The sequence below is a fragment of the Epinephelus fuscoguttatus genome, linkage group LG11, assembly GCF_011397635.1.
Source record: "Epinephelus fuscoguttatus linkage group LG11, E.fuscoguttatus.final_Chr_v1".
Lineage (NCBI taxonomy): Eukaryota > Metazoa > Chordata > Actinopteri > Perciformes > Serranidae > Epinephelus > Epinephelus fuscoguttatus.
Genome location: NC_064762.1, coordinates 26,554,407 through 26,573,358, shown reverse-complemented (window position 1 = coordinate 26,573,358; position 18,952 = coordinate 26,554,407). Strand labels below are relative to the sequence as shown.

The 18,952-nt window shown below is 43.1% G+C and overlaps 1 protein-coding gene across 1 annotated transcript in view; it reads right to left on the bottom strand.

Annotated features, from left to right (window-relative positions):
- Positions 1 to 18,751, bottom strand: part of LOC125897208 (kinesin-like protein KIF3C) — a 37,552-nt gene extending 18,801 nt beyond the window's left edge. Inside the window, exon 1 of the mRNA XM_049590349.1 lies at positions 16,698 to 18,751. Within this exon, the coding sequence (XP_049446306.1) occupies positions 16,698 to 18,107 (1,410 nt within the window). The 5' untranslated portion in view covers positions 18,108 to 18,751. The remainder of the gene's footprint in view (positions 1 to 16,697) is intronic.
- Between the last annotated feature and the right edge of the window lie 201 nt (positions 18,752 to 18,952).

Here is an 18,952-nt window from a genome sequence, read left to right as displayed (position 1 = left end):
TGCCTTCTTCTGGCATATTTCCCTCCACATGGGTCAGTAAAGCTGTTTGGACTTATGTGAGCATCATCAAGGAAAAAATGGCTTACAAGGAGCTCTCTCTACATCCAGAAAGGTTCTATTCATTTGGCAGTAAAGTTGTACTACCTCTCCTCTGCCAATCAAATGAATGCACATTGCTCTGAACCAGTGGTTCAGCCACAGGGTCCAGTTTTCTCCTTAGTCATTAGTTCAAGGTCCACGCAGTTTAATATATTGAGCATCATACTTGTGTTTGGCCATGTCGTCCAGCTAGTTTGCTGTCTCTGTCAAGCAGCTATCTGTTAGTCACTCACTCTGCAGCAGGAGACAGCACTTCAAAATAAAAAATTCTGTGTCAGAAATTCACTCTACTTCAAAATAAAGTGTGTTTTTTTACAAACTTGACACATTTGTGGACCACACAAATGGTCCACAAATGGACCACATCCTACCAGTTGGGATCCACTGCTCTAAACAACAGCTGACCATGTCAAGGCTGGTGGCCATGTCGTCGAACAAGAACTCCTTTAGTACTGCAAAGTTAGGTTTGTTTACCAGTATAGAAAATGCTTTCATCATTGAGATGCTCAATGTCAAACGCAAGGATAGCATGGAAACCAGGAAACAACCCCACCATCTTTAAGTGTGTTCAAGATGTAATTTAGCTCTATATTTTGCTTGGTGCCAATCCAGTAAACTATATATTTATGTTTAATCTCCATTCACGTAGAAGTAATTAAAAGGTAATTTTTATTACAGGGTAACTTTTAATCTTTACCTTTCATGTTTCAAAAGTAACTTTCCAAACACTGACTGATCCGCACAGTGTGAGCGTAAAAGTCGCAGGTTCTGGCCGTGCAGAAAGGCAGATTAAAACATGTATCAGGGGTCATCACAATGTACAACATTAATATAAACACACTGTGTCTGCCTAGTTTAACAGAGACTGGACTGTATGTTGCTACTGTGCAGCACATTGTGTTGTTCTGTACTTGCTTCTTTGGTTCCCTTCTTTAAAGAAACATTGGTTATCTGAAGTTATTGGAACCATACATCAGTGAGCCAATCTTCCACAAGGAGCAGCTGCTGGCTGCTGCAGATTGAAGCTTTAAATTTTGAGAGGAACACGCCAGGTCCAAGAGGCGAGAAGCATGCAACTGGCCTTATGTCTCATCTGTCATTGATTTTTTTCAATGTAATTTGGGTTCTGAACTGCTTTTGACTGATTAAAAACAGTCCGATAATCCACCAAAGTAGTGCAAAAAATCTTGTACTCTCTGTTTTAAAGGCTTGATGGATAAACCTGCATTACTTTATTCTAAAATAATCACTGATCACATCAAACCGCATCGTCAAAGTAGCATTGAAAGGTTGGTTTCTCAGAAATCCAAAGATTTTTGTTTATCATTATATAGAAAGTCTGGAACATGCACGCCATTATTGCACGTACAGTATGTTTGACTGAGGTTATGGTTTGTGGTGTGCTGTATGGTGGAGGACCACAACAGAAAGCAGCAATTAAGGCTAATCATTTCTTGTATCCTCCATGATGGTTGAAGGAACCTCTGAAGGTCTGAGCTGCAGAGTCTGCAGACTGAAGCATTTATAAATGCATCACATTTTTCCTGGAGCTTGCGAGTGCATGTGTGTGCCAGCCTGCATATTTGTGAGCGTATGTATAATCTGCCCATAAGTGCGTGCTCAAATTCTTTTGGCTGTGACTGATCCATTTCCTGATGGGAAAAGTGAAGAGAATGGGAAGTGTTGCATATTGAGCTGGCTCATCCGCATCAGCCAGCCAATCGCAGCGAGGCCAGGCCTGCCGGGAGCGAGCGGGTTATAAATACAATGTGACGACAACGGCTCTCGTGTGTGCAGTGGAGAGACAGGAAGCTTGCTGGGAAGAGACAGAGAGACAGAAGAAGAGGAGGAGAGGGGAAGGTAGAAAGACGCTGAGCATGACAGACAGACAGACGAAGGGGAAAAAGAGAAGAAAGGTCAGCACGTCTTTGAGAATCTGTTTCGCATCAGTCCTGGTCGATGCAAAAACCACTTAAGGAGCCATGACTTAAAGCCTGAAATCTGGTTAACTTTCACTCACTGTCAGTCATCTCCTGCATCCAACAAACATGAGAAGATCCAGTAAGAGACATGCAATCAGCAGACCACAATGTAAGACCAGAAGTAACCCAGATTAATCCAGAAAGAAGTACACTTGCATCTATGTGACATTTGTCTATGTTGTCGCTGGTGTGAAAAAGCACGCCAGTTGCAAGCTCTCAATGCCATACAGTGGAGTTGACATTTGCATTATGCCTCCTATGGTTTATATTTTGGAAACAATGTTGAGAACGACCCTGTCTTCTTTGTCTTCTTTATTTATTTCCCATAGTCATACAGTTCAGGGGATGAGAAATGCCTTCGAAACTCTCCTCATCAACTCCTAATCGTGTTAAATAGTAGTCCACTTAGTCCACCAGTAGTCCACCCCTGCACCTGGGTATAATAGTTTTCACACTAATGAAGCTCTAGTGAAAGTTCACTCAGTAAGACTATACTGTCATTTTCCATGCTTATGCCTGTAATTTATCCCTCATACTTTCTGCCATTCGCTCCTTGCATGCATGCTCGCATACTATTTCCAGCTGCCATTGTGCAGGGCTGTCAGTTGAGTCATCAGCTGTCTGACAGCTGATTCACAGTTAACCAACAGCACAGGGACACACTGTTAGCCTCATCTTACTGCCTCTCATTTTAAATAGGGGTCTTTTTCTGCTGTTGTATGTGCCCTCCACCTCCCTATCACCAGCTAATCTTCATGGATTCTTCAGCCTCATGTGCCCAGCAGCCATCATCCTCCGGGTACTCCGGCTTCCTCTCACAGTCCAAAGACATGCAGGTTAAGTGGTGACTCTAAATTGGCCGTAGGTGTGAATGTGAGTGTGAATGGCTGTCTGTCTCTATGTGTCAGCCCTGTGATAGTCTGGTGACCTGTCCAGGGTGTACCCCGCCTCTTACCCAATGTCAGCTGGGATAGGCTCCAGCCTAACAAGATAAGCGGTTACAGAAATTGGATGAATGTTATTGTTTTATCCATGTTGACAATAGTTCCCTAACTTAAACAAAGTACTTAGGCCCAATCCCATTTCTACCCCTTAAATCTTCCATTTCGTATTGAGTGCCCTCGTTTGCGAGATAACCCCTGATGAGGGAAGTGGGAAATAAATATAGGGTAGAGATCTTTCCCTAAGAAATGAGACACCACTTCATGCAAATCAGCGCAGCCGACGTGCAGGCATACGTCATGCGTAGCAGCGACACAAGATACCGGTAATCATTCAGATTTGAAAATGTGGCTTGTGTTGTGGCGTGTGCTATGTTTATTCTTCTCCGTCTGATGAATCAACGGGGAAGAAACGCTGACAACAGGAGGCGCCTACGATGTCTTCTAGTTCTGATCGATTTTGTTCGGTTTGTTTAAATATTTTGATGCTGTGTTCAACCGAGTTGCTGATGAGTTTACGCTAATCCAACCATCTGTTGTTTGCATAGCCTACATTCTGATCGTACAGTAACAAATTGTTTTCCAAAACTTGCGACACTGCTGACTTCGCGAGGTGTTTCATCTTCCACTTCATTGTAAGTGTGGGTCGGGGCTCCCTTGGAATCTAGGGCGGGTTTTAAGTGTTGGAAACCACTTCCACTACCTCAGTTCTCTTTTGGGACACCACTAGCGTAAACGTGAACGTGCATAACCAAGTGCAAGTGGGCACTTCTAGGGGAAGTGTGGGTATTGGGACAGGCCCTTATTTTAACCCAAACCAGGATCTCTAGATGTTTTTGTGCCTGCCAGTTGAATTTTTGGGTGATGTAGGCATCAGGTTATAACAAGGAAGAGGTTTTTCTGGAATAAAAAAGACAATATCTCTCATTCTGCTGCATCGATTTTTGTCTCTTCTTTTCAAACGCAAGGTTTGTTTTTAACTAATTTGTACTCAGAAGTCTTTATACAGTTGGAAAAAAAATGGATACATCTATTATTTAAAGGTCGTGATAATTGTTTTGTATATTTCATGAGGCTACAGTGGTTACGTAAGCAAAATGTTACATCTCTCATCCATCATTTGCTTTCTTTATAAGATAAACACATTTAATATTCAGTTTGCTTGTGTGAGAGACAGGGGAGTATGGATTGTTTAAGAAATGGCTTTGCTGTCTCCACTGATCACATGACTGGATTCTGCGTCAGCTCATGAACACACACACACACATACACACGAGCTACATACAAGCACACATGGACACACACGGAGTTGATGCATCAATATTTCAGGGATGCAGCCCTCCATGCTGAAAGATGGTGAGCAGCTAGGAGCTCTTTCTGTTCATTAGCCAACACATGCGCATGCACACGGGCACACACACACACACACACACACACACAGAGGCCACCTCTCTCTGTCCAGACGTTTTCCTCCTCTAATTAGGCAGGAAGTCAGCTACATAAACAGGAAACAGTCATTCTATCCATGATGCGACGCCCATATGTGTGTGTGTGTCTGTTTGTGTCCATTACTGTATATTATGAAAAGCTGATATGTACTCACACTGGTCCTCGTGCCTTCTTAGTGACATATGAATGAAATGTCTCTTGTTTTTGTACATATCTAGGATATGTTCTTTTTTTTTGTTAGTACCCATTGATTTCTGGGATTCTCTTCTTTTTGGGAAGAGAACATTTTACAAGTGGTCGAGAGCCCTCTTACCAGGAGTAACACATCTCCACAAATTGTTTGTCCAACATAAGGACACACAAGTTTTAAACTTGAGGAACATAAAAAAATCCATGAATATAATCAAATTTAGATTATGTTATTTTTACAGTATTATAATGACTGGATTATTACATTTGTGGACTAATGAAATACTATTGGTCCATTCATCCCAGTTAAGACTATAAAAACCCTTTGATGATATTGCGTTTGTTCAGCCTCTGAATGACTTACATGCTGCCCTTACATGCTTTGATCATCCACGTCTTACAGAGGGAACACATTTCTAGAGACCTCACAGATCCACTTCATGTGACAAATAAATGGCTGCCAAGCTGTTTCACATTGCCGAGAGCACTGCTTTTAAAACCATTTTGTTTTTAATTCAGTCACTGTGCGTCCCTCGACTGACCCGCGGAGAATGTAACTAAGTACATTTAGTCAAGTTCTGTACTAAAAGGGAAATTTCGGTTTATTTCAACCTGTCTCCTATCGTCCTAAATTTGTTTCAAGTGACTAGGAACATAAAAATAATAGTTAGCATGTTAGCCGTTAGCCTATATACAGCGGGGGCGCATAGTAGCGTCAGATCTGTTAAAAAGTAAGTGAACAGGCATCCTTCAAGTGCAAAGTTAGTCCACTAAACAAGCTTTTTTTTCCATAAAAACCGCCTCATATCGTTAGGATAAATGTCAGAGAACATATAGAAAACGACATGTAAACGTGTTGTCTTACCTTACCAGTGTGCTGCCATGTTTGTTTACCATTTAGCTCTGCTTTCCAAAGCGCGGCCAAAATATTGCGAGAACAAGCAGCGAACCCCCGAACCCTAACGTTTACTTTGTTTAATTTTATTTAACAGTATGTCAATTTCACTGCACTACTACACCTGGAGTTCTTTTTCTTACAGCCTTTGTTTATGGCATCTCTCCAGTTCTTGGGCATGGGCCAGAGTATTGGCACACAGCACATCACCTGCCTGTGTATAGTGTTTAGAGGCTGTTACCTATGCTAATAGGTTACTAATGATCATTCAGCACACCTTAATGACAGCAGATTTGGATGGTTAGGAACGTTTGGTGCATCTGACGTTGACTTCTATTTTTTTCTTTCTCTTAACAGACAATTAAGATAAACTATAAGAGGAATGTTAAAGAATGTTGCTGCATGAGGCCCAATGTGTGTGTATGTGCATGTATGTTTGTGTGTTTTGCTGACGGTAGTTCCCATGAGGCAGTGGGCATTGTTGTTGACCATACATTCTGACTGGCTGAACTTCAGCTGGCAGGATACAGGAAAGACCTTAATGCAATTTCCTCCACTAACAAAAGGCAGCAAAGAGTGAAAGATGCATTCATTGTATAAAATAATAATGTATTTGTTTTTCATTCAATTATCCTCCTGCTCCAGGGCCAAGTTCCCCTCCTCTATTTGCTGTAAAGCCTGACGATGCAACATCTATGTTTGGCTTCTTACAAAAGAAATGAAAAGATCAAAAGAAATCGCAGAGAAACAGCCAAGTGTTTCCCACACAGACTTTATCTGGGCAGCTTGCCATGGAGGCATTTTATTTTCAGCCTCAGTTTATTAGATTTACACTCCTGAGAGCTACTAATATGATTTTCCTGTTATCATAAATTAGACTTCAAATTCTATATTTTGATCCAAATTTGCAGTGATATTTTTAAGGCAGTAAACTTCAGACTTTTAATTTAAGATGCATGAAATTGACCTATTTTTACTGTGCTGCTTCTCTGGGAAAAAGGCATTCTCGAAAATGCAGAAAATTATTAAACAAAGTGGTAGATACAGCAGGTTGAGGGAAAGTAGGCTGTCAGAGAAACTTCTTCATTAAATAATCCCAGTGATAAATGGGAACAGTTTCTTCAAGTTTAATTAAGATGTTTAATGTTTGTTGGATATTCATACTCAAAATAAAAGCATATTTCAGGGTCTAAAGACGATAGCTTTAAGACATTTTACTTAAAGGACAAACAAGTATTTATTTTAATGAGAGAGGGAATAGAAACAGATATGACATGTAGAGTAGCGAGAGACAGCAAGAAGAAGTGAGACGTTGTAGTTTTGACCCAGAAAAGCTGATCTAAGAATAGTCCATTGGAGGGTCGCACACTGCAGCTTCCTTGCGAGAAGCTGCTGCTCAGCCTGAACATCTCAACACTGACTGTACTGTTACTCAGGTGTAATACTGCTGGAGCACACCGAAACGCCCTGCCACTTTAATTTTCCAAGTGAGGACATAGAATATTTGCAGTTCAAATAATCCAGTTGAAATTCATATACTTTTATTTAAGCACTCGCAGATCCTGTCATCATTTAAGTGTATGTTGTGCAAGAAGGACAGGGTCTCACAACAACACAGCTGTGCTCCATTGACTCTAATGCAATCGTTTCAGATTTCCTTCATTTTCAGGCTGGTTTTGTGGATTTGGAGCTAAATGTTGTGCTTGGGGCACGTCGTGTATTAATGATACTTGTTACCTGCAGAGGCTGGAAAAAGATATACGTTTCTTCCCTGTTCCAAAACCAAAATCAAACCCTGAAAAGCTAGCTACTGAAGATATAGCCTACTGAATGTATACACATGCTGCTTTTGCTTTTTAATGATTATAACAGTGAATAAAGACCGACCATGCTGTACAGGAACCAGTGAAGGGAAGCAGGGAAACTTTGCTGATATTCAACCAGCTGTGTGTCATCACAGTGTGTGCAGATGAACATTGTTTGACTTCACCCCCAAGATCCCTGCCTGTCTGGTGGCAGAGGTCCAGGTGCTGGCAGCAGCACGGGGGTGAAGCCAAACACCATTCATCTGCACACACTGCAATGCCACACAGCTGGTTCAATATCAGTAAAGTTTCCCTTTATATTCATTGTCTTGTGTGGCGATCAGCAGTGATGTGGTGGTTCACTTTTACACTGTGATCTGTAGCCTATAGTTCGGCTTTAGCTTCTATCTTTGTCTTTTTAACCTGTTGTTGCTGCTGAGTCAGTTTGACATCCTGGATATATCCTTCAAACACAGACTGTAGATCCCTCTGTCTGCTTCTCTCTGGAATCACTATTTCATTTGTCCAAAAACATGATAATATTTCTTCAGGAAGTGCAGTTAGTGACAGTGTGGGCTCCATGCTAGCTCACTTTGGGGTCATGAAAATAATAATTAGTTGCAATTTTATAAAATAGTTTGAATGAGCTCCATCTCAACCAACTACAACACCAAAATCCTGCTTTTACATCAATGCATGATGAATGTAATATTCTCCCAATTACAGTCACAGACTTTATTTAAGTAACGTTGTAAACGCAAGACTACTTTATTTGAGTATTTTTTTTTTTACAGTGTGCCACTTCTACTAAGGCTAAGTCATGGCTCTGAATTCCTCTACTTCCACCACCACATGTAAATTAGAGCTGGTGGCATTTCCAGCCAAGACAACAGCTGAACAACAGTTGCACCAACATTACAACACACAATCCACAGATGGAGCGCTGCACCTTGGAGCTCAGCTAGCTGACAGCACCCTGCAGAAACACCAGCTGACCTAACACAGCTTCACAAGGCTGTTTCCTGACCTACTTACAAGTGTTGTGTTTGTCTGAGTGGATGTGTGTGTGGGTGAGAGAGACAGGGAGGAAAAGGGAGAAGGGCTTCAATCTGATTTTATCTATAATTGGGTATTTCTGAGCTCATGTTTCCAGACACACTCTCTCCCTCTCTCTCAGTCTGCCTCTCTGCCTAGCAACCTCCCTCTGATTGGTTCTCGGAGCAGAGAGAAAAATGCAGCCTGCAGACCACATTCTGGGATTGGTGGGCTAATATAAGTCTCAGCCAATCAGAGGGAAACTGGGCCACAGTCTGTTAGAAGTGCCTGATTGATCATGTTGTAGGAACAAGGGTGTAGGTTTTTTTTCAACATTGGGGGGGACACATATGAAGCAGGGTCCTCCCCCAGTAATATCTGAGCGTCAAACACTTAATTTCCTGCATTTTGGTGAATGTTTATGCACTAATTTATAGTGGAAATGTTTTTATATGTAACTATAACTATAATGCAGTAAGCTTCTTAAACATTATGTATTGCTTTTCAATATTTGTTCTCCTGTAGATCAACTTATCGCATTTAATGTTATCCCTGGGGTGCCCAGTAGCTCACCTGATAGAGCAGGCACGCCACAGCAGCAAGTTCAATTCCAACTGAGGGAAGTACAGCCCACAATCGACTTCCCAAGCTCTTCAGTGAAAAGACGCAACACTTCAAAATAACTGGAGACTCAAGTAGCTTACGGATTGTCAGGAAATGCTAAAACATACAGTGGCCCTAATGCTCTGTCATATGTGGGTTCGCCAGCAAGCATGTGATGGCTGGGCTTTGGGTCATAGGGCCGGGTCAGGCTCACCACGCGCAGGGACTGGCATCAGGGCCAGCTGCATTGTCTGACTGTTGTTTGTGCTTATGCATCGAATGGCAGTTCGGATTGCCTGGCCTTCTTGGAGCCTCTGGAGGTTGTTGTGAAAAGGCAACCGATTCACTCCTGGCCATGGAACATTGGACCAACTCTTTAGTCTTGCAGGGCTGCTGGAGTGGTCATGGGAGTTTGTCCATGGAGAAAACTTACAACTGCATCCCAAAGGGAGTCTTTTGGGGTTACTACGGGAATACGGGGCAAAGGCGTCACTGCTATGAGCCATCCGGTCCTTGTATAACCAAAGTGAGAGCTGAGTCCATAAACTCAGCATGAAGTCAAACACATTCTTAGTGGGTGTGGGTTGTCCCTTGTCTCCGATTTTGTTTGATTTTCATTGACAAGATCTCAAGACACAGCCGGGGGGGAGGACAGTGTCCAATTTTGGGGACCTCAGAATTTCATCTCTGCTTTTTGCAGATGATGTGGTTCTGTTGGCTTCATCACACCGTGACCTCCAGCATGCACTGAGGCGATATGCAGCCGAGTGAGAATGAGAGTCAGTATTTCAAAGTCTGAGGCCATGGTTCTCTGCTGGATTGTCCCCTCCAGGTTGTGAGAGAGTTACTGCCTCAAGCAAAGGAGTTTAAGTATCTTGGGGTCTTATTCACGAGTGAGGGTAGAATGGAGCGTGAGATGGATCAGCGGTTTGGCACGGCATCAGCAGTGATGCAGGCACTGCGCTGCAGTGTTAGCTATCGAACTACTGGTTTGTCTACGTTTCAACCCTCAACTATGGTCATGAGCTCTGGGTAGTGACCGAAAGAATGAGATTGCGAATACAAGTGGCTGAAATGAGTTTCCTGCAAAGGGTGGCTGGGCTCAGCCTTAGATAGTGTGAGGAGCTCAGACATTTGAGAGAATCTCAGAGTAGAGCTGCTGCGCCTTCATACCAAAAGGGACATGTTGAGGTGGTTCGGACATCTGATCAGGATGCCTCCCTTTTGAGGTGTTCTGGGCACGTCCAACTGGTAGGAGGCTCCAGGGCAGACCCAGAACACGTTGGAGGGATTATATATCTTATCTCGCCTGGGAACGCCTCAGGATCCCCGAGGGGGAGCTGTAAAGTGCTGCTGGGAAGATGGACGTCTGGAGTACTTTGCTGGGCCTGCTGCCCCTGCGACCCGGCCCCAGATAAGCCGTTGAAAATGGATGAATAAAAGATTTTATGAGCAAAATAGAGACGATAAATAGTTTTTGAGCCAATAATAAAGTGACCATGTTTGTTAATAGAATAATTCATTGTTTTTTTTGTGCAATTTGTTTACAGTAAGAAAAAATCCAAATATCACCAAATGTAAACTTCGAGTGTTTGCATATTGTAATAAACACTTTAACATGTATCTTGTATGATTAACATTGTTTTGAAGCTATGCGGGTTTTCCTTCTAAACTAACAGCATCAGACTGATGCATCAAAGGCAGGAAATACCTCTTGTCCTTAATCATCTTCCTCCTCGGGGGGAGGACGAGAGGGACTTTTGCTGATTCTCAGCACTGACATCACTCAGCAGCCACACAGTCAGCATCAAACACACACACACACACACACACACACACACACACACACACACTGAACTGTGATCACAGATCTGATTTTATACGACTTAGCACAAAACAGCATTAGCCCCACGGCACTCTGGAGGACAACGTGATGGGAAGAAATAAGAGATGCCCTGCGCAGAAACATACATGAAAGCAATCAGTGTGAAGGGCGCAGCATCAGGACATACATTAGCTCTGCCTCACGGGACTTTCCCAGACCTCATACCTTCATTCAGAACAAAGAAGCGCTACATATTATAGATGAGGCAAAAACTACAGAGTGCTTACACAGCTCTCTAAAATTAGTTTACTGTAAGTTGGAACGAGTGCTGCTTACACACTCCAATATCTTTGCCAGTCTGAGGGATTTTAAACCTTTTCTTTCGAGAGTATACTAAAGTGTGCATTTGTCATCAAAAATAAATTGCAAACACACAACTATGGACAGCCACAGTGTCCTACACTGTCATTTAAGCACTGTTAAAGCAATATATCTTGCATTGCTGGGTACAAAAAGTTATTTTTTATGATGTTCTTTCATTATTGAAGGCAGAAGACAAAAACTAAAAGAGAGAAGGGGTGCAGGTATTGAAACACACTGTTCAAGGGCAAAAAGAGTTTGTACTGTACATCTTTATTTACTATTTATCTAATCTTTTGGAGGTACGTCAATGCACATAACTTTCTTTAGCTTTATGACTGACTTTTTTGTTAACCTCACCAAGTGCTGATTAATTTATCACCGTTGGTTTGGTTTTGTTTCACTCTGTCCTAAACAACCTACACATAATTTGTCTAAATATGTAAAGACCAAAAAAGAAAAAAACAAATGGGCAGCCGTGTCTCCTAGAATTTATGTTTATATAGAGCAAATTTGAAACAGCAGACATGTTTTGAGGAAAAAAATATAATGCTAAGTGACGTAGGTTTTCTATTGAAATAATGAGGACAATGTTGCTCATTTTCATACAGTACCTGGCAAATTGCAAAAATGTTGATACTGAACTTATCAGCAAAATGTTCACTGAAAATGCATTTCATTTATTTTTTGCCAACAGTATGCACTGATAGTGACTACAACATTTTTTTATTAACATCCAATTTATCAACATCCAATTTTCCCAAACCTTTACCAAAGTTCCTTTGTTGCCCAAACCACTGATATAAGTCCGAACGTGAACCTGAAGTTCTGATGTCAAAGTCCTGCACTTTGTACACCCACCATCCTCCCTAACCACCTTCTTCTGACGCCTTTGCCGTATATAAATCTACTGTTTTGTTGCCTAAAAGAAACTGTGTCTGTGAACATAATACAGGCAGCGATTACATTGTCAATGTAACGTTATCAAGAAAGCATACAAATGTAACATGTAACAATGTAAGTTCTTGGAGACTGGGTTGCAACAGGAGCTGGACATGCAAAGACAAAAAATATCAAACCAGGAAAGTGCACTCAGTAGAGGGCAGATATCAGCCAGGCAGCCACCTGAGCCAATTGCTGCCCTTGACAGTTCTTGTTATTGCAGCAGATGCACCACAGTGTATTTCATAAGTGTCCCAGAAACTAATAAAAATACATCCCTTGTCTATTTTTGATGGAGCTACATCGCCGTGCACAGAGCAGATCGATTTTGGGCACTGTATGTGAAATATACATACTGTAATAATTATACAATAATTTTGAAAATCCTTAAAAAATTCCTTAATCCATGTATTCATAACTGGACTTTTAACTATATTAACTTTGTCTGTAGGCTACAGCACAACAAATACATAAATAACTTCACTAAACACAATTAAAACACACACACAAAAAAACATTTACTGCATGCTTACGTACTTATGGTAGAAGCACATGTATCAAGGAAAAATGACCAAATCAGCAAAATCTGCACGTCTACAAAATCAGGCAGGCAAAACATTCCACTTCTGTAATGCTGCTGGTGTGTATGACGCCATTCAAAGGACGGGACAACAGTGGGTTGAAGACGGACTGCAGAGATCTACACCCGATGGAACTGTCCCTCCCAGCTGTCTTACAGGCAAGATGGCAGGGAAGATAAAAAAAAATGTGGATTGATTCATCTTGTAGTGGATCATAACACATCTTTTATGGAATTGATCTACAGGTGCTCCGCTTGAATTTGAGACCAAACTTTTCTATAGATGTCAGTTTTTGGGCAATGGAGACTGGATCGTCTTCGTCATAATCACTGTCCTCACTGTCCCAGTCATTGTCAGTGTCATCAAACTCATCCCACCACTTGAATATTCTATTTTCATTCACATCGTCTGAATCCACCAGGCAGTGGTTCTGGTTTTAGTACAAAAGGAAGTGGCAGAATGATTATTTCTATATCAAGCTCAGGATCTGGAACATTGTCAGCATTCTAAAGATGGATGCCATTTTCACTGTCGCCATTATGACTGTGTATTCGTTTCAGATCCAGATGCCTCAGGGTTTCTGCGTCCGGCAAAAACACTGTGGGCACAAATGGCCCATGTAACGGATGCCCATCTCCTTCTGTGTTCATTTTCACTGAGTATTGGTCTGTATAGACTCAACACAACAGAGCAGGTGGTGGATCGCACAAATAATATGTCATCAAAATGCCACACTCCATCCAGCTTCATTTCGGCATTGTTACTACCTCTAATGCCGGCTTAAAGGTAAGACAACTTTGTCCCCCATGCCACAATTGTACCTTTGATACAGAATGGCGAGGCGGCGCCATCAACAATGAAATTCCCACCTTGAAGAGGCAGTGTAAAAGAGGCTTATGAGACAGAACCACCCCTTGCTCCGCCACAACTTAACTCCCTCCTCCGAATATGATCACTTCTGGTTCCAAGAATCCAAGATGGCGACGGCCAAAATGACATTGAGGCTTCAAAACAGAAGGCAGTGGCTACATCCATATTTTTATACTCTTCATATTGTGATACACTATGCATCAATATCAACATGATAAATATTATTATTATTTGATATTGATCTCAACCATTTTGCCCAGCCCTACATGCCAGAAATCCATCACAGAGGAAGCAAGCAGATCAATGTTGTCTACTGACAACAGCTTTAACAGACCAGAATGTAATGCAGCCACAGTGCTTGCTGTGTTTCTTGAAACTGTGAAATCTCTCTGTGTTATCCCACTTCCACCTACACAGATCGTATATTACCCATCACACCTCTGCTTTGGGAGTTAAAAGCATTCTGGTAAGTTGAGTGAAAAGCAGGAACACCAAACATTTAAAGTAGAATGCTTCACTGCTCCTAAAATACACAGAAAACCACCAAATTGATAAGAGAGAAAGAGGATACTAGCAGGGATACAAGCTCAGCTCAACCTGCCATTGTTCCCACACTGAAAATATGTTCTCCTTCCTCTCATTTCCTCACACTAGGACCTTTGCACCTTTGTAGGATGATCCAGCAGTGGCTCATGTTTGATGGTCCAGGCTGCAGCTACTGTATTATACACTGCAGTGATTCAGTCATTCTGCATGGCTGACTTATTGACTGAATAATGCCATGAATCAGAGCAAGTAATTACTGCAGCTCAGATCCAGTCTTTGATTGCTGCGTGGATGTGCCAGTAGGACAAAGAAAGAACTGACATTTTAAGCTACAGTGGTCACCAGTTCTTGTCGGGACATATGAGACACCCGTCCAGTCTGTGGAGAAAGGGCAGCTCACAAATAAAACCAGTCACTGGAAACACTGGTGCTGGAGCCACATTAAACTAAACCTAGTTATATGGTAAATGTTTTTAAGTGGAGAATTAGCATCCCTCAATAAAAGAGGTTGCACCACACAAACTAGTTTTTACGTAGAGGTACTACTAAAGGTGTTATAAACACAAGAATCCTTGATGCTGAAGTTGCAAAAACACCCCGCTGATAACATTCTGCCATTAGCAGTACTAGTTACTGGATGTAACTTCAGTTGTTTGAGTCCAAGAATTGCAAGGTTAGGAAGAGGGGGTGAAACAGCGCCTTGACACAACGAGAGATGTGACCAGATGATCATGGTTTCTAAAAATACAGCACAGTCACAATACAGACATTTCATACTCCAGATGTAAATGACGAAGACCTGCATTCAGTCCACACTGGACCTGCTCATATGAGTCAGCCATGCCGTCACTCTGCTTGTCACTGCAAGTAGAGACTTCAGTCTGGTTTATCAGTATAGCTCATGCACTTCACTTATAAACCAGAGAATTATACACTAATGTGGGCTTCACAATGAAACACAGGTTTTGTATCGCATCAAAAAGCTCTCCAGTTGCAAAATACCTATATGTAGCTACACCTGACCTTTCCTCTGATACCCCGCAAGTTGATGGGATTGGTTTATTTGGTTTGTGATGTAACAAACTTTGGATGTCAGGATTCGTGCTCTTGAAACTGTCATTGGTGCACTGCAGTTCGAAGGCAAAAATGCTCAGCCATGGCACTGACTACTTATTTCTGGTGAATGATCCTGTACTTGTATAGCGCCTTTCTAGTCTTCCAACTACTCAAAGGGGTTTAGCACTACATGTCACATTCACCCATTCACACACTGGTGACTGAGGCTACCATACAAGGAGCCACCTACTACTCAGACTCCTACTCTTTAACACACTTACACAACAATGGAACAGCCACCAGAAACAATTTGGGGTTCAGTATTTTGCTCAAGGATACTTCCACATGCAAAGTGGAGGAGCCGGGGATCCAACTGCTGATCTTCCAATCAGTGGACAACCTGCTCTACCTCTTGAGCCACAACTGCCCAAATCTTTCTCTCATGAAATGTCTTGTATCACGTAAAAAACACCATATGGATACGTTAACGTCCCCCTCCACTCAAAAATGTGTTTATGTCCCCTAAAATGAACTTGACTACTGACTTGTGTCTGTGCAAGGTTCGTCATTTGAGAGGTGTTTTCAGTATCCTCTACTGAAGGGGGCGATGTCTGGCAAGCTAGATTAGGTACTATACAACATGGTAGAGTGTGTAGTCCTTGGATGTAAACGGAATCCTGGAGCTTCCTTCCACTATCTACCAAAACCCCCCAGATATTATTGTATGTTTCACAAACTATGATGTAGTGTCAGCCACTACAGGTTAGCCTACAGGCTAACAAGCCAACGAACAACATAAATAATGACAGGGTCTACCGAAGAGACGCTCTCAAGTGGCATTATGGGTAATGCAAGATCCAGTCCGCTGCATTGATTTTGACTATTGTTTTCCACACAAGTCTCCCAGCTTTATGGAAGTACATTCGTCAATTGATGGAGGGCCCCTTTAACGTAGAGAGTATTTCTTTTTCAGTTATACCTGATATGTTGTACCCACACACACACACACACACACACACACACACACACACACAGATTTAATTAGATATGACGCGCACAGTGTTACTGTCCATAATGTTCCTTAATAACAGCTCATAAGATTATCACACATGATAATCCCGCCAACCACATGTCCTTAATCTGACTTCCTAGATTGTCTGGACTGTGTGTGTGTGTGTGTGTGTGTGTGTGTGTGTGTGTGTGAAAGAGAGAGAAAGGAAGATGACACCAGGAGAGTCTGCTTCATTGATAAAAATGGATGTGAAGTTAGTTTTCTGACTGTTAAATGACCTCCAGTGTCACATAGATTATTCGTATTATTTGATATGATGATGTTGGCTGTTAATTGGCCTTTATGTAAAATCAGAGTAGGGCATTATGGGTAACTGGTTGCCATCTTTGTTTGTTTTGTCCTTATCTGTGTTTTTATGACATTTGATTCTGTGCATGTTTACATTTTGTCTATGTTTAGAATGAATGAGTGAAGCTTCTGACTGGACTCACAGGTTCGATCCCTCACCTTGTACTTGGCGGTCAGTTGCTCGGTGGCTTCCTGCTCCTTCCTCAGATCTCCCATCATCCTCTCCTTCTCCCCCAGGAGCCTCTGCTTCTCCTCCGCCAACAGGAATTGATCTTCTCTGATGTCTTGTTTCTCCCTCTCCAACCGCTGCTCCTCCAGCTTCACATAGTCCTCCGCCTCCTTCTCCGCCCCCTCATCCTCCTCACCCTCCGTCTCCTCGTCCCTGTCTCTCTCCCAGCCCTCGCCGTCCACCTGCTCCTTCTTCTGTTTGCTCCTCCACTTCCTGTAGTGGAGCTGGGCCCTAAGGCGTGCAATCTCCATCTGGAACTCGCGCAGCAGAGCATCCTTGGGATCCTCGTTGACTCGTGGCTGGTTCTGGATGTTCTTGGCCCGGTTGGCATAGCGGAGTGTGGTGAGGGTCTCGTCGTAGTGTTGGGAGGCTGGGCCTAAAGTGGCGACCATGACAGTCTTTGCATTACCGCCCAAAGAGTCCTGCAACAGACGGGTCAGCTTGGAGTCCCGGTATGGCACATGGCCGCTGCGCCCATCGGCCAGTGCTGAGATCACGTTTCCAAGTGCTGACAAGGAAAGGTTGATCTTGGCAGCTTCTTTCAGGCGCTCACCCTGGACACCTGTCTTGGCTTGGCGCTCGCTGCCGGCCAGATCCACCAGGTTGAGGCGGCCGACACGGATATGTTTCCGCCCATCTGGACCAGGCTGGCTACACTCCACTGTGATCAGGAACAGGGCGTGCGACCGGGACGAGTGTTCGTTCATGTCTGTCGCCCCAACCGCCCTCGCCTGGTTGCCAACGTTCATCACCTCCTCGATTTCCTTGATACTCTTGCAGACACATGACGTGAGGTCACGCACATACACCCCAGACTCTGGACTCTCCCTGAGCTCCAGGGCCTTGGCGCTGCCGTGATTGGGATCAAGAAGATCCCGAATGTCCTCCAGATAGATCTCGAGGTAGGACGCCCGCACCAGATACTGCTTATCAGACTGCGATCGGGAGATGTGTGTGAAGATGTGGTCGAAAGCATTGGGGATCACACCCCGTCTCTCTGGGTCCAACCACGCTCCCTGCATGGTGTACGTCTTTCCAGTTCCGGTTTGTCCATAGGCAAATATGGTGCCATTAAACCCTGCCAGAACCGAATCTATCAGCGGCCGCACACTCTCATCGTACAGATCTCTCTGTTTGGAGTTTGCATCATAAACAGCATCGAATGTGAATGTTTTCTGGGGCTCGCTGGCAGGTGCTCTAGGGTTTCTGAGGATCACCTGTCCGAGCCGCAGGTCCATCTGCACGATGCCCCCTGCAGGCCCGTTGGACTCATCCTTCTGGTTCAAGGGACGGCATCGAACTACCACCTTCACTGACTCACTGCTCTTGTTTTTTGACATGACTGGCTTTTGTTTCTTCTTGTCAGCAACAAAAATGATTTAAATAATTTAAATTAAAAAAGGCTGACAACCTGTATAATGCCTTTAATCAGCCTCCTGTCTGACTGTGAATTGTGTAACCATTGATTTTTATAATTAATAACAAATTCAGTATGGCTTCTGGATCATATCATAAAGAAAACAGCTACAGTGCCCAATAACACATACTCCTTTAATTACCAACACCAATAATAAGATTTGTAATGGCTAATTCCCTGTCCTTATTGTCTGTAATATCAGCTCACAAATGCACAGACGGTCAGCAGCTCTCACACGCTGAATCGACGCTCCATTGCGGATCCACGTCCAGATTCACTCGGTGAATAAAAAAATCCAACACCGCCGACAATAAAAACCTTCACTCCAGATATCACACTCATACCGTCCTGGTTTCACAGCCCCGGTAGATCCGCTACACACCGCTGTCCCGCATCCTCCTGTCCCCGCTCACTGATGCTCCGAGGTGGATTTGCGGCTCTCGGTCTGCGCGGAGAGACGGAGCTCCCCTTTCTGTAGGCAACACACACACTCACACAGACACACACACGAACACACAGCCACACACAGTCATTCAAACACCACACCCCACATCACTGCGGAGTGGAACATAGGATCATGGGAAATGGAGTTTTGTCTCACTGTTGAGTTGATCCTTGTCTAAGACTGCCACCAACCTATGCCACCAACTCCTCACCGGGACACACTGACTGTTCAGCTCACAACTAATCTGAATATTTGTGTCTGTTTATGGTTGTAAACAATTTACGCTGTTGATGCTCCAACATATTGAAGATAATTAATTAGTT